This window comes from Simochromis diagramma, unplaced genomic scaffold (assembly GCF_900408965.1).
Source record: "Simochromis diagramma unplaced genomic scaffold, fSimDia1.1 OVJJ01000421.1, whole genome shotgun sequence".
In the NCBI taxonomy this organism is placed as follows: domain Eukaryota; kingdom Metazoa; phylum Chordata; class Actinopteri; order Cichliformes; family Cichlidae; genus Simochromis; species Simochromis diagramma.
The window spans coordinates 2776543-2791281 of NW_024387250.1; the positions used below are offsets into that span (position 1 = coordinate 2776543).

A 14739-nucleotide genomic window follows, 5' to 3' on the forward strand; every position below is an offset into this window, starting at 1 on the left:
TTTCATCATGCACAGATTAGCTGACAGATGATATTTTTCTGCAGAACACCAAAGCTGATATGGCTGAATATGCTGGTGATTTGGAGAAGCTGCAGACTTTGTCCAAGGAACTGTCTGAAATAAGTCCTGATGGAAACAAAGCCCAAATTCAGAGCAAGCTGGACAATCTCTCAAATGTTTTCAGCACCTTTAAAGACACCATCAAAGAAAAGTAAGTCTGGAAGAACAGGGTTTTGCTATTTTTAACTCTTAATTTTGAGTTCTTTTTATTAACTTTAACATTTGTGCATTGTTTGTAATATTCAAATGGATGCAAACTCTGACTGATTCCTCACGCCTGCTTGCAGGGAAGAGGAACTGTCATCTTGTCAGGACCAGCTGGGAGAGTTCAGATCTGCAGCTAGCGCTCTCACTAAGTGGCTGGAGGAGGCTAATGACAAAGTACCTGCAGATCAGCCAAGCAGCAGTGAGAAAACTCTGGAGAGCGACCTGCAGATAGTCACCGTGAGTCATGAGATAAATACAAAGTATATTTTAGAGAGAGTGTTATTTTTATGTGTTTTATCTTACTGCAGTTAAGGTGCTGGAACAGAAGTCACTGCTGTTTACACACTGACACAGCAGTTTGGAATTCATGGGTTTTGCAATAGGTAGTCACTACGTTTTAGTAGATTATAGTCCGAGTCTCCTTAAACTCCATACTACCCAAATGTGCTTACTCTGCCTGCTAATGACAGCTAAATAGTTGGTGTCTATACAGGACATATCTAAGAGTGAAACAGTGCGCTGTCCAGCAGAGAGACTGTTTTCTTCACAGAAAAGATAAAAAGATCTGTCTGTCTGTCTATCTTCTAAATGACATATAATGAATGTTTTATCAGGGATTACTAGATGAATGGACATCCAAAGGCCCCGTTGTCCAAGACCTGAACACTAAAGGATCGACGCTGTGCAACTTGATTACTTTCCTCACATCACCTGCCAAGACAAAGACTCCCAACAAGTCGGGTAAACATCAGCACACATAGACTCGTGTATATGAGTCATAAAACTGAATCAGATGGGTAGTGTTTGGGTTGTCTTCTGAGTGTTGTTTAATTACTAACTGTTAAAGATCATTGAAGGATCTGGTGCCATGAGTTCTGGTCCATCTGCTTGTTCCTAACATAAGCTTTGTTTCATGTCTTTGCATCAGCTCTTACTAATGGTGATGGTCCAGCAAGCCATACCTACCTAACCAACAAAGGTAATGAAGTGTGTATGTGGGTGCTGCTTTGTCATCAGAGTGTATGTGGTCCATGCTGCGTAAATAACCTCTAAGTATCTTCAGATTACAACTATTAGTTAAAGAAAAAAGACAATAAGAAATGTCCTCATATTCTGAATACACTGTCCTATACCATATAGCATGTTGCTAATGTATTACTATTATTAATATCTCATGCTGACTATAAATGTCTGGAAAAAATAAAATTATAACAGTGAGATTATTTTTCATATCCTCAGAGCTGATGGTTATTCAGCAGAACATGTCTTCCATCAATGTGGGGTACACGGACCTCGGAGAAACGCTGAAGAATCGCTCAGCACAGCTGAGTGGTTTGTTGCAGAAGGTGAAAGAGGCCCAGAAGGAGACAGATGACATGATGCTGTGGCTGAAGGACATGAAAAAGACCGCACAGTCCTGGAACAGTGCAGCCACAGAAAAAGACTCGGTGAAAACACAGCTTGAACAGCAGAAGGTACAAAAAGTGTTGCTGCTCTCCACGTGGAGTGTTACATTTAATTATATAACAAAACTGCATGTGGTTCTCACTGCGAATACGATAGTCATTGGACAATCTTAAAAGAAATCATTAGGTATTTATGATTTGTTTTGCTCTTTCAGGCATTTGAAGACAACATGAAGCAAAAACAAGAGGCGCTTCACAAGCTCAGAGAGAAGCTTCTCGACTTGATTACGACTCATCCAAACTCACCCGAGGCAGCAAAATGGAAGCAGATGCTGGCAGAAATAGGTGTGGTCCGTGGTGTTGGCTTCAAATGGCCTCGTGTTGTTTATGTCTATGTGTCTATGTTGACTTCTAATGCTGCATTTAATAAATTCATTTATCAAAATGTGAGCCTACCTCAGTCCCTTCCCCCGGTACACTGGTTAAATTAACACATGTGTTGTGCCAGGTTGTGAATAGGTGGGAGGCTTGCTAGGAGAACAGTGGGACAGAGGACATAAAGGTGCTGTTGTGCTGACTAATGGACATTGGTGTGATTGTTCTGTCCTCCTGTTCAGATGCTGCCTGGGCAGACATCAGTGGCTCTGTTGAGGAGAGGAAGCAGCACCTGGAGCAGTCCAACAAGAATCTGGACATCTTCCAAACAACAGAGCAGCAGCTTGGTCAGTGGCTTTCAGAGAAGGAGCTGATGATGAGTGTCCTCGGACCCCTCTCCATAGACCCGAACATGCTTAAAATGCAGAAGCAACAAGTCCAGGTTAGAATGGCGCCTTTGACTCATTTTCACTGAGCATTTCCTGAGGATTTCTTAAGGTGTGCTCATCGTCATTTGATATTCTTTCTCTATCCCCCAGATCCTCCAGAATGAGTTTAAGAGCCGCAAACCTCAATATGAACAACTCGAGGAAGCTGCCTCCGCCATCCTAAGCTCATCAGGTGATCAGGACCCTTCGAGTGGGAAGCTGGTGAACGAGCAGCTTGCTGCAGTCACTCAGAAGTGGGCAGGCCTCACAGGACAGCTGGACCAGCGAGACAGCCTTATTGATCAGGCAGTGGTGAAAACCGGAAAGTTTCAGGAGTTACTGAGGAGCCTCAGTAACACTGCCACTCAGCTGGAGAGTCAGCTCACAAACCATCAGGGCCTCAGCACGCAACCTGATGCTGTGAAGAAGCAGTTGGAGGATGCCCAGAACATCTCGGCTCAGCTGCGAGAGGAGAAGAAGAAGCTGAAGGAGGCTGAGGCCATCAATGAAGAGCTCACAGCGATGGTGACTGAGGACTACCTCAAAGCAGACCTCGCAAGGCAGCTGGAGAGTGTTTGCAAGCCTTTTAAGCAGTTGGAAGAGAAAGCAGGTTAGTGTCCTGAAAATTAAAAACTGTTTGGTTATGTTGTACAAAACTCACTTTATCGCTGGTGTTGATCAACTTACTGAATATGTTTTCCATATTTCTCTGTTCCAGCAAAAAGAATTGAACAGTTAAACTCCACCTTTGCCAGTTCTCAGCAGTTTCATCAGACTTCCAAAGATTTACAGTCATGGCTGGGTGAGAAGCTCCAGGACCAATCGAAGCCCAAACCCATCTCTGCCAAAGTGGAGGTTTTGCAACAAACTGTGGAGGAGCACAGTAAACTCCAGAAGGCTCTCGGTGAACATGAGAAAGCTTTTAATACAATCATTGGAGAGGGAGAGATGCTTCTGCACAACATTGATGGTGCAGAGAAGTTAGCACTACAAGGTCAGCTTACTACCCTCTCATCCAACTGGGAAGAAGTGAAGAAGAGCTCCGCAGAGCAGGCTGACAAACTCCAAACTGCTCTGATGAGATCACTGAAGTATCAGGAGCATGCGGAGAAGCTTAACTCTTGGATTCAGGAGTGTGAGGCTAGCGAGGGCCGAGTCAAGCTCACCATTGATCCTGCTGCTGTGGAGACTTCCATTTCTCAGTTGAAAGCTCTCCAGAAGGATGTTGATAAGCACAGAGGGTTGGTGGAGCAGCTCAACGCAGCTGCAGATAGCCTTCTTGAGGTGGCCAACACAGACACTGACGCTATAAAAGAAGAGAAGGCTAGCACTGGCAAAAGGGTAGACAATATAGTGGAAAGTCTGCAGAGCAAAAGGGAATCTTTAGAGAAGATCTCGCACACAGTAAAGGAATTTAATGATGCGTGCAAAGAGGCAAAGACTCAGCTTGAGGGAGCTAAGAAGCAAGTGGATGCCTATGAAACACAGGGAGTTCAGGCACACAGCAACAAGAGCCTAACCAACATGAAAGCCCAACACAAGAGTTTAGAGGCTGTGCAGAATCAAGTAGAGCACATGAAGGCCTTGGCCAAGGACCTTGTGGTGGATGTCCCAGATGCTGAAGGAGTGACAGACCTTTTACTACAGGCAGACAGCATAGAAAAGGACTACAGCAACCTTAATAAGAAACTGGAGGAGACATGTCAAGCATTGGAGGGTAAACTGCAAGGTATCGGACAGTTCCAAAACAACATCCGCGAGATGTTTGCACAGTTCACAGAGCTGGATGATGAGCTAGACAGCATGTCCCCAGTGGATCTCAATTTGGACACTCTTAAAGAACAGCAGGACAGCATTCAGAGTTTTGTGGCTAAGCTGCGAGAGCTCATGGCTAACACAGCCAATGCTGGAGACAGCTGTAAGAAGATGTTAGAGTCTGAACCCTCACCTGACCTTCTGGGCCTGAAGAGAGATCTGGATGCTCTGAGTAAGCAGTGTGGCAAACTGTTAGACAGAGCCAAAGGAAGAGAGGTCCAGGTGCAGAGTACTCTTACAAAGCTAGAGGAGCTGTATGGTAAACTCAATCAAATGGAAGATAAACTCTGCAGAGCTGTGGACAAGGAGGCGTCCCAGGAGCCGGTCAGCATGGAGACAGAAGTGATCAACCAGCAGCTGGAGGCTTTTAAGGTATGTTTGTCCTGATCTGAGGCTTTATTTTCAGTTTTTTGCCTGATAATATGGCATTTTTTAACACATTAAACCACAGTATATCTGCACCTTTTTGGTTTGTGATTTCCGGGAATCAGTGTTGCTACAGGGGTAAAGCTGATGATCATTGTTGTAAGGAACTTTATACCTCCTCATACATCTAGCTTATTTCAAAAGTCAGTAATTTCCTATGATCATAAAAAATCTCAATTTTTGTGCCTTTCATTCACTTTTTACTTTTGGAAAAGCAGTAGACATTTGATATCTTATCATGTATGCTGTGTTTTTGTCAGTTTCTTCTCTAACGATTTTGTTTCGGATGTAAGCCCTCCAAAATAAAGTTAAAGCTTAATATTTTCAAACTAATTTCTAGCAACACTGAATATAATATAATAATTTCCACAATATCTATAACAATATATATAATATATCTGATATTCCTGCTAAAATTAAATTTTAAGCATTAAAGTAAAAATTTTCATTTTACAATAGTGGATTAAGTGCTTTACAAAAAAATGAGTTAAGAATGATCTATTTTTTTGCTGGAGGGTTTTTCCTGTAAAGGGGAGTTTTTTGTTTCCACTGTGCTTGCTCACAGAGGATTGTCTCATTGTGGTTTTCTTAGTTATTCTTAGGTCTTTACCTTACAGTATAGAGCACTTTGAGGGAACTGTAGTTGTGATCTACATAGATTTAATTGGAATCCTGCTTTAATTTTAAGCCTAAATCTGGATTTCGTTAGTTTAAAAAAAACAACAACTTTTAAAACCTACATATACATGCTGTCTACCCACAGAACCTCGCACAGGAGAAAATTATACCAGCACACTGAGCACACAATCCTCTGGGGACTCCTGGTTCATTTGGGGCATCTGGTGTCAACAAAAGAGCTAGGGCTCCATATGCAGTGATGGGGCAAAAGGGAAGGGCCGTCATAGCCAGGTGGCTGCCAGCAGGGTGTTGCTTGATTTTATGATGACGCTGAGCCTGCATCTTGCTCTCTTAACACAGATATAGTTGTTCCAAACCATTGCAACCTGATCATCTGCAGCTCTGAGCTCAAAGTCGATGTCTGTTATTTTGACCCCTGTTGGCAAACGACATTGCTGTCATTTTTAAAACCCCCTGAATAATATAGTATTTGTGCTCAGTTAAGTGTCCATTAAAAATGGTGAAGCACTTTTAAATCAATCAATAGCTTGATTATTTAAACTAGCTGCTATGTAATTACAGCCTATGCCAATGAACACTTTAAGTCTATAAATTCTTGATTTCAACTTTTGCCTGTAATTTTTGGATTCAGTGTGTAAAATTGATAGACTTAAGTGTATTGGAGCGTTATTGTAGGGCCTTTAAGCATATTGGCAGTTTTACAGACATAATGGTTTGTTTTCAAGTTAATCTAACTCTCACACATTGTTAACAAAATTATGGGTGCCTTTGCTGATATCACGTAGGGATCAAACATGGGTTAGCCAGTACTAAGGTTCACAGACGGATGCAAAATATTCTAAAAGCTCCTAAATTCCTGTAGATTCAAAAGCAGATTAACCTATATTTGCTGTAGAGGTGCAATGATGAAGGCCTTCTTTATTTATAGTATTAGTATTTACCAAAATCCCCCAAAACAATGTAAACAGCTGTGTATAGGCAAACCACACAGATCTGTCCTGTATGTAGGTCAAGGGATTGTTTTTTCTCAATTAATGGGGAGCTGCACTCGAACAGGGGAGCATCCAACCCCCACAAGGGATGCTTGTATTAAAATATCATTGGGGTAGCAAGGTCGGAGGTGCCTGCTTCTAGTGTGGAGTTTAGTTTAAAGAGCTTGCAGGGTAGCTATTAACAAAGTGATTGATTCAAGTTGTTGCTAAGCAGCATTGTCACAGTGATTCACCCCCCAAGTCTTTGTCTTATTGCCACTCTGCGTTTAGAGGGCATACACGGCCTCAGCTGTCAGCGGAAAATCCTCTTTACACTCATTTGTAACAATATCAGGGGGGGAACGGTCCAGGACAGCAAATCAGTGTTGGACCTGAAGTTGTTTCTTTATTTAGCAGCAGTCTGGATAATTGTGTCATCTTCTTTTTTATATCCAGTGAATCAGGCTATTTTTTGCTGTTGGTTAAGTGGACTTTATTGGCAGCTAGTGAGCAAGAAATAAACAGAGAAAGACAGCGCTTGGATTCCTTTCTTTCATGTGCTGTTACCATTTTAGGTCAAGTTTCGAATGAGACGTCTTCGACTTCATGTGTTTGCTGTTGTTTTCCCATGAGTTGTGTAGGAGCTTGGAAGCCCTGTGTGTCTTTATGTGCACCCAAGGTCATGTTTTAGTGACTCAACTGTACGGGTGGGGGGCTGGTGTGGCAACTTTTTCTCACTGTTGAGACATTACATCAGTGTCTCTTGCAAGTCAAGACAAATGTCTACCTTCTGAATCACACTGTAGCTACTCCAGCTCATTGAAGGTGATGATAGTTGTAAAAAGTGTCACTGGAGCCACATTATTCATTATTCACAAAGTCATGAGAAATTATTATTAATGTGAAACATGAAACCCCTGTGGGCCAGCTGAACAGTGTAATGGAGTTGTTATGTTGAGTTTTTACTCATTAAAGGTTTCTAGTGTTGGAGAGAGCAGACATAAAGTTTAGATGCAATAGGATTTAAAAAAAAAAGACCCATGTAGTGTGAAAGCAGTGAGTTTGAGTGAAATGTTGTTTCAGGCCATCTCAACCAAGAGTTGGGAGTTTGCCTTGTAATCGGAAGGTTGCCGGTTCGAGCCCCGGCTTTGACAGTCTCGGTCGTTGTGTCTTTGGGCGAGACACTTCACCCGTTGCCTACTGGTGGTGGTCAGAAGGCCCGGTGACGCCAGTGTCCGGCAGCCTCGCCTCTGTCAGTGCACCCCAGGGCAGCTGTGGCTACAATGTAGCTTGCTATCACCAGTGTGTGAATGTGTGTGTGAATGGGTGGATGACTGGTTGTGTAAAGCGCTTTGGGGTCCTTAGGGACTAGAAAAAGCGCTATACAAATACAGGCCATTTACCATTTACAGGCCAAAAGTAATAACTCGATAGAGACGAAAGCAAAGCAAAGCATCACTGAGATTTGGTAATCCTTGTAAGAAGTGCACACACGCCCTCGAACACACACTACATGCACTCTAAATAATGTTTGCTCATCTTTGGTGATAATAAAAGAGCTTTACTCAATTTAAAAAAACAAACAAACCACCTCTTCAACCTTTAGTGCCCTCTACTTTTGGTCTTTAGAACTTAAATAAAATGTAGTGTTCACAATTTATGAAAAGTTTGCCAGGTTGTAAAGTTACATGTAACTTACAAAGAGTGACAAAGAGACCTGTAGCAGCTGAAAAGGAAAAATAATTGGTATTCATATATTCAAATTTGTCCCAGCTTCACACACGCTCGCTTTAAAGTTTTGCTTTTTTATCCCTAACATCTTCCTCTTTCCGTCTCTGCTCAAGCGTGCAGAACTGGAAACCGTGGTTTGGGTTGTTGAAATTCACGCAGAGCTGCTGCGGTGCTGACAATGCAGGAAACAGATATAAACTCTTTTCATTATCTCCTCTCTATCCTGCATTCTTCTCCTACCCCCGGTCAGTGGACATTAAAAAGTCGCGTCATGCACTTGGCAGAGCCGTCGGTGTTAAATTACCTGGGACCTGTGCCTCCCTCAGCATTCCACTGTAATTAAGAATATCTGTGGGGTCCACAGCAACCGTCCACGAGAAGAAAGCAGAGGGCAAAGCGAGAAAAGACGAAAAAAAAAAGTGTGTGTGTTTCAGCGTAGTGTGATGTCATCACAGTGAGAGCTGGTGCGTACTGCTTCCCCTTCTCATTTCCTCAGTCACTGAAGGAAAAAAAGGGAAAAGTGAGAGTATGTGTCATGATGCAAACATGGGTTAGAAGTGAAGTCATATGGGCCGTGCGGACATAAGGGGGAATTAAACAGGGGGGGGGAAAGGGTCATATGCCCACCAATCAACATGGGCCGGAGCGGCTCAGAGCACAAAAGGAGTTGTGGCAGATGTTGTCTGAATAATGAGCGGGGGCGGGGCATGAAACCCTCTGCCAGCAGAGTGTCTGTCAGTGTGAGGGGAGCGATGGGAGAGGAAGGGCAGGCTTTTTTGTTTATCCAGGAGTACTAGCTCTCCTCAGAACTGCCTGCAGTTTTTAGTGGAGCCTGCTGGATTTGTTTCTGGATATTTTCACTTTGCACTGAGGATTTTCCTGAAGTTTACGTGGATGTTGTAAGGATTTCAGGAAAAAGGAAGCACTTTCTACCAGAGGAATAGTAATTATGTATTTGGCAATACTTGGAGAAGAGCCCAGAGGAATATATTTTTGGAATAGGTGACTTTATTGAAAGACTGAACTTTCATTCCTTTTATGGAATATAAAGTTGTTTTACAGTCCGAGCATTTTTGGGAGATATTGTTTGAATATTTTTGTATATCCAAAGCCTTTTGTTTTGAAGTTTGATCATCTTAATTGTGGCTGAATTTGTAATTTGAGAGAATATTTTATTTAAAAAAATAGTTGAAATGTTTTATGTTCAGTTGTTAGCTTCTCATTTAAGAGAGGACAAACAGTGTTATTTTGCACACGGTTACTTTGACCACATGTTGGCTTCTTTTTAAACTACTCAGCATACACTAAATTTTTACCTCAAAGGATTTCAATACCTCCTTTATATTTTTTTGTTGTTGTAAGCTGTGACAATTGTTTTAGTATGGGCAAGCCTCTGAGCAGACCAGATTGCCTCAGACAAAACCCTTCCTGTGTTGGGAAGGGGGAGGAGGAGGATATGAACATTGATGACTGCTATGTGCCCCAGAGATCCATTTATGACACCGTCCGGCTCAATGAGCAAATAGACTCGGGCTCTAAAGGTAGTCTTTCTTCCCGTCACTTCACAGGCAACCTCCCTTACACCCATCGCACGTTAGACCTCAGCAGCCTGTGTGGAAATGGAGCTCTCACTCCTTCTAGCTCATTTGAGATCCAAACCAGAAAACCTGTCACGCTAGATGAGCGTGCCATCTTTGATGGACTTAAGCTGAATGGGGACATTATTAGGGTGAACGACACAGTAATGTCGAAGTCACGTCTGCAGGGAGGAGAGAAAAAGGACCATGGCGGTCATCATCGGCGGTCATGGCGGACTTTTGCCCCCACTAATTTGGGCGAATACGCAAGCCGCAGTGGAACAGTGAGTTCTGGTAGTGCGGAGAGGCCTGGCCTGATCAATGGCAAGAGAGGACAGAGTAGGACCAGCTCACTGACATCTGAAGAGGACTCGGGTTTGTACAGCCCTACTGTGGAGAGGGAGCGACATGGTCGTAGATCCCACATAAGAACAGGCCCCGGTACAAGAAGCTTCTCATCTTCCGAGGCAATGCATGTGTCTGGGGACCTGAAAACAGGGCGATCGCTCAGCTCAGGGCAGGAGGACTTTCCTTTCTCGCCTGTGAGGGACAACCAATCTCTTTACCACAGTAGCAGTTTGGTTCAGGGGACAGAATCCTGTGGGATCAAGGTTAATGAAAGGGATAACCTAAGCAATGGAGATTATAAATCATCCACAGGGAGGTCATCTTCAGGGTCAGCCTCCAGAGCTCAAAATGACACCTCTGGATGGCGTTCCAGGACTTTAACAGACTATGATGAGCTATCCACTGCTGAACTGTTAGAGGATGTGTCATCTCAGGATGACTGTGAGTTGGTTAGTGTGGTAGTGACACAGCCTGAGACTTACGGAAACTCTGTAACTCTACCCACGGAGAGCTGCCAGCAAACACAACCCGGTACTGTACAACAAGGGGCATCCAAATACAGCATGGAGGAGCTGGAGGAGTTTCTGCAGTCACTGGAAGCCTGTCTGCCTAAAAGTATACAGACATTCCAGCACGCAGGGGAGCAAGAGATCGAGGCTTTACTGAATGCCATTGCTGCGTGCCCCGAAATGGACCCTATGGGCTTATTGACCCCACAGGTGGCCCAAAATAGTTTCTCCCTCCATTTCTGAACTTTTGACCACTATTATGCATCTCTTTAGATACGTTTTTCATGGATGATGGATTGGTGTTTGTCTTACATATCTGATTACACGATGGGTGAATGAGGTTTTTCTCAGCAGCCAGACTGGAAGTCTGTCTGCGTGATTGTGTACAGCTGGGATTTAACCATTAACCAAGCTGATGACTACTTAACTGGTTAAACAGTTGAATGTGTTAGCTGGATTTTTAAAAGTTAACCTAAAGTGTTGATGTGGCGATTGTAGTCTCTGGACATGAATAATGAAATAACTTCCTGGGATTATGCACTGAATTTATGAATTTTTATGTGTGTCTTTTTTTTAGCTGTTTTTGAACTAACTTATAAAACAGGACGTTATTGTAATTCGCCTTCTCAAATTCCAGATTTGTTGAATGAATTCATGGAAATATCTGTTCTTTCCATACACATAATGCAAGTTTAATTGGATTTGTATGAATGTGATTTTTCAAGGCCACAGGAAATAATGTCCTGAAGATTAATGACATTGTATTTTGAGCAATTCTAAAATATTCATTATGATTTGTTCCATGTCTATTTAGGCTTTTCACAAAGAGGACATTGATCCACTGCAGAACCAGCTTCAAGACATCAATTCCCTCGGGCAGGGTCTGATCCAGAATGCTGCTAAAGGCACTAGCACTAAGAAACTCGAGGACGACCTGGAAGGTGTCAACTCTAAGTGGAATACCCTCAACAAAAAGGTTACACGTGTTTGTGTTTGTTTTTTTTTTCCGTTGTGAAAATATAAAGACTTGACCTTGGCCCTTAAAACAGGTGACATCTATATTTACCATTTGGTCTGCAGATTGCTGAGCGTTCAGCCCAGCTGCACGAAGCCCTCTTGCACTGTGGCCAGTTCCAGGATGCTCTGGAGTCCCTACTCAGCTGGTTGACTGACACGGAGGAGCTCGTGGCCAATCAAAAACCTCCGTCTGCCGAGTTCAAAGTGGTGAAGGCACAGATACAAGAGCAGAAGGTAAGCCAGTGGTGCAATCACAGATTCACACAAAGAGAAAACACAATGAAGTCTGTTTTAATGTTAGCACTTCAATACTTCATGTTTGCTTAACATTGGCCCCGCCATTAATTTTATTTAATTGGCATTAATTGTTAAAAACAAGTGTGGTACACAAAGCTTTGTGTTTAAAGAGCACTTCTTTTTTGTTGGGTAAATTTACTGGGGTTTTTTTTTTTTTTCCAAAATAAAGCAATGAAAAGGCACCCAATGACTCTCTTTCTTTGTTTGCCTTTGACAGCTCTTACAGAGACTGCTGGACGACCGAAAGCCGACAGTGGAGCTGATAAAAAAGGAGGGAGGGAAGGTTGCTGAACTGGCAGAGTCTGTGGATAAGGAGAAAGTGGCAAAAGAGATTGAATGCCTGGGACAGAGGTGGGACACGCTTCTCAAGAAGGCTGAAAACAGGTTAGTATAAAAACTGCAATGTAAAACCATAGACTGTATATAAAAGATGGGTGGATCCTCAATATTTAAAAGCGAAGGTGCATTCTTTCTAATGACCAGTAGGAGTAAGTCTGTTGGTTGGTATGATTTCAATCTCCAGGCACAAACAACTAGAGAGCATCTTAGTGGTGACTCAGCAGTTCCATGAGACTCTGGAGCCGCTGAGCGAGTGGCTGTCAGCCACAGAGAAACACCTCGCCAACTCTGAGCCAATAGGCACTGAGACTTCTAAGCTGGAAGATCAGATATCTCAGCACAAGGTAATATCCATCATTTTTCATCATTTCCATTTGTTTTCATGCTTTTTTTAAACTATCAGTTAAGTTCACTTCAGTTTTATTCATTTTGCTTGTTACTTGTAAGTTTGCGCTTCTCATTATTTCCCATTCATCTTTCTAAATTTCAGTTGAATATTTTTTATCACGTGTTTGTTTTTTGTTTGTCATGTTTTCTTGGTCCATTTCCCATCCCCTGCCGCCAGGCATTAGAGGAGGAGATTATGAATCACAGTAAAGACCTGTTTCAGGCTGTCAATCTTGGCCAAATGCTCAAAACTGTGAGCTCAGTGGACGATAAGGAGTTTGTTCAGTCTAAACTGGACACCACTCAGGCCAGTTACATAGAGCTCCAGGAGCGATGCAGGAGGAAAGCTGAAATGCTTCAGCAAGCTTTGGCAAATGCCCAGCTGTTTGGAGAGGATGAAGTGGCTCTCATGAACTGGCTCAACGAGATACACACAAGGCTGAGTGAAGTGTCGGTGGAAGACTACAGACTAGAGGTTCTTGAAAAGCAGCTGGCAGACCAACGGGTATACACTCCTCCTCAGGCCACACATTTTGTAGCCCTTTCATTTAAGTTGCATCAATCATGTTTCAGTTTATTTTGCTCTTTTGTGTGTCACCATAGGAACATTTCTTGTTACTCTCAGTGACTCTCTGAAGTCTCGTTTTTTTCTTTTCAGGCACTGCAAAGTGATATTGGCTTAAGGAAGAAGAATGTTGACCAAGCCATCTCCAATGGGGTAGAGCTACTGAAGCAAACAACAGGCACGTCTTCATTTATCAGTGTAGCAAACAGTTCTGTCTCTGTACTACTCATCATAAGGTTTATTGCCCTTTTTATTGAGCAGGGACGTTTTGCATGAATTACGTTGTTTTCACATCTATGAACTTCTGTAGAGAAATAGATTTCTAATTTTTCAATGATGGTGAGATAACACCTGTCTGTCCAGTGGGATTTATATTTGTTTATTGCCAACAGCCAGTTAGCTTAGCTTAGCATAACAGAAATGCTTAAAACACAGTAGCTGCTAGCCACCATCTATATATCTCCATATGAGTATATATTTTGTAGCAAAAAGAGAGCCCTGGTTGTGCAAATAAGCACGCTTTGTTACTTTTGGACAGGGGCAGGTGAACTTAAGGTTATGGATAAAACCCCTGTTCTCTGATTTGCATAGTACAGGACAAATACAATAAAAAAAAAAACTATGTTTGCAGCCTTTGTGATCACCTTAGCTGACATTCAGCTAGATGTATGTAGCTATAAATTTAATATGCAGATTGTAAATGACAACAATGTGTAGGATGCAGGCTTATTCTTTTCTGTTAACCTCGTGAATTTTGGCCCGGAGTTCAGCTAGCAGGAAGTTGTTAGCATAAGGTATCTCTGTTTTAGAACAAAAGAAGCATATGACAGTGAACATTATTATTTACTTTATGTCTATAGGTGATGAGGTGATCGTTATCCAAGGCAAACTGGATGGAATAAAAACAAAATATGCTGAGATAAACTCTATGAGTGGCAGTGTTTTAAAGACACTGGAGCAGGTTTTGAGTCTGTCTTCTAAGCTGCAGCATACTCACACGGATCTGAGCTCATGGCTAGAGAAAGCAGAGGTTGAGATTAACAGCTTTGCTCATCAGGAGCCAGTCGGCGAGCAGCTGATTCATTCACAAAGCAGGCAGAAGGTAAGGATTTCTACAACTTTGTGCAAAACATTGTAATTGTATTCATACAATGCAGCAATGCATTTATTACTTATGAACTGGTGCTTTCTGTCCAGGCCATGTTGAAAGAGATCAAAGACCAAAAACCAGTGTTGGACCAGCTGAATGAGTTGAGCAGTTCACTCTTGGATTTGATCCCCTGGCACACTCGTGAGAGTTTGGACAAACTTGTGTCTGAGGATAATGAGAGGTACAGAGCTGCCTATGACACTTTGACCCAGAAGGTCGACCAGATCAATGCTGACATACTCAAGTCACAACAGGTAAACCACATAACTTAACGCACTGCCTTTTATTCTCATTCGACTGTCTCTCTCTCTTTTTTAAATGTATCTCTTGTTTTTTCTTGTTTCCAGTTTGAACAGGCCGCAGACAATGAACTCTCCTGGCTGACTGACGCTGAGGGGAAACTGCTATCGATGGGTGAGATCAGGCTGGAGCAGGACCAAACCACAGCTCAGCTCCAAGCACAGAAGGTTAGCCGTGTGTGTGTGTGTGTGT

At 42.6% G+C, this 14739-nt stretch overlaps 1 protein-coding gene across 8 annotated transcripts in view; it reads left to right on the top strand.

Annotated features, from left to right (window-relative positions):
- dst (dystonin) overlaps positions 1–14739 on the top strand; it is a 103035-nt gene that overhangs the window by 67950 nt on the left and 20346 nt on the right. For 7 of the 8 annotated variants that reach the window (XM_040001795.1, XM_040001796.1, XM_040001800.1 and 4 more), the window contains 18 exons: positions 45–211; positions 348–504; positions 882–1008; positions 1196–1246; positions 1507–1742; positions 1889–2018; positions 2291–2490; positions 2588–3086; positions 3195–4663; positions 11307–11468; positions 11573–11743; positions 12024–12190; positions 12330–12489; positions 12711–13037; positions 13191–13275; positions 13958–14199; positions 14295–14501; positions 14595–14714. In XM_040001795.1, the coding sequence (XP_039857729.1) occupies positions 45–211; positions 348–504; positions 882–1008; positions 1196–1246; positions 1507–1742; positions 1889–2018; positions 2291–2490; positions 2588–3086; positions 3195–4663; positions 11307–11468; positions 11573–11743; positions 12024–12190; positions 12330–12489; positions 12711–13037; positions 13191–13275; positions 13958–14199; positions 14295–14501; positions 14595–14714 (4677 nt within the window). The remainder of the gene's footprint in view (positions 1–44; positions 212–347; positions 505–881; positions 1009–1195; positions 1247–1506; positions 1743–1888; positions 2019–2290; positions 2491–2587; positions 3087–3194; positions 4664–11306; positions 11469–11572; positions 11744–12023; positions 12191–12329; positions 12490–12710; positions 13038–13190; positions 13276–13957; positions 14200–14294; positions 14502–14594; positions 14715–14739) is intronic. The other variant, XM_040001798.1, reaches the window with a different exon arrangement.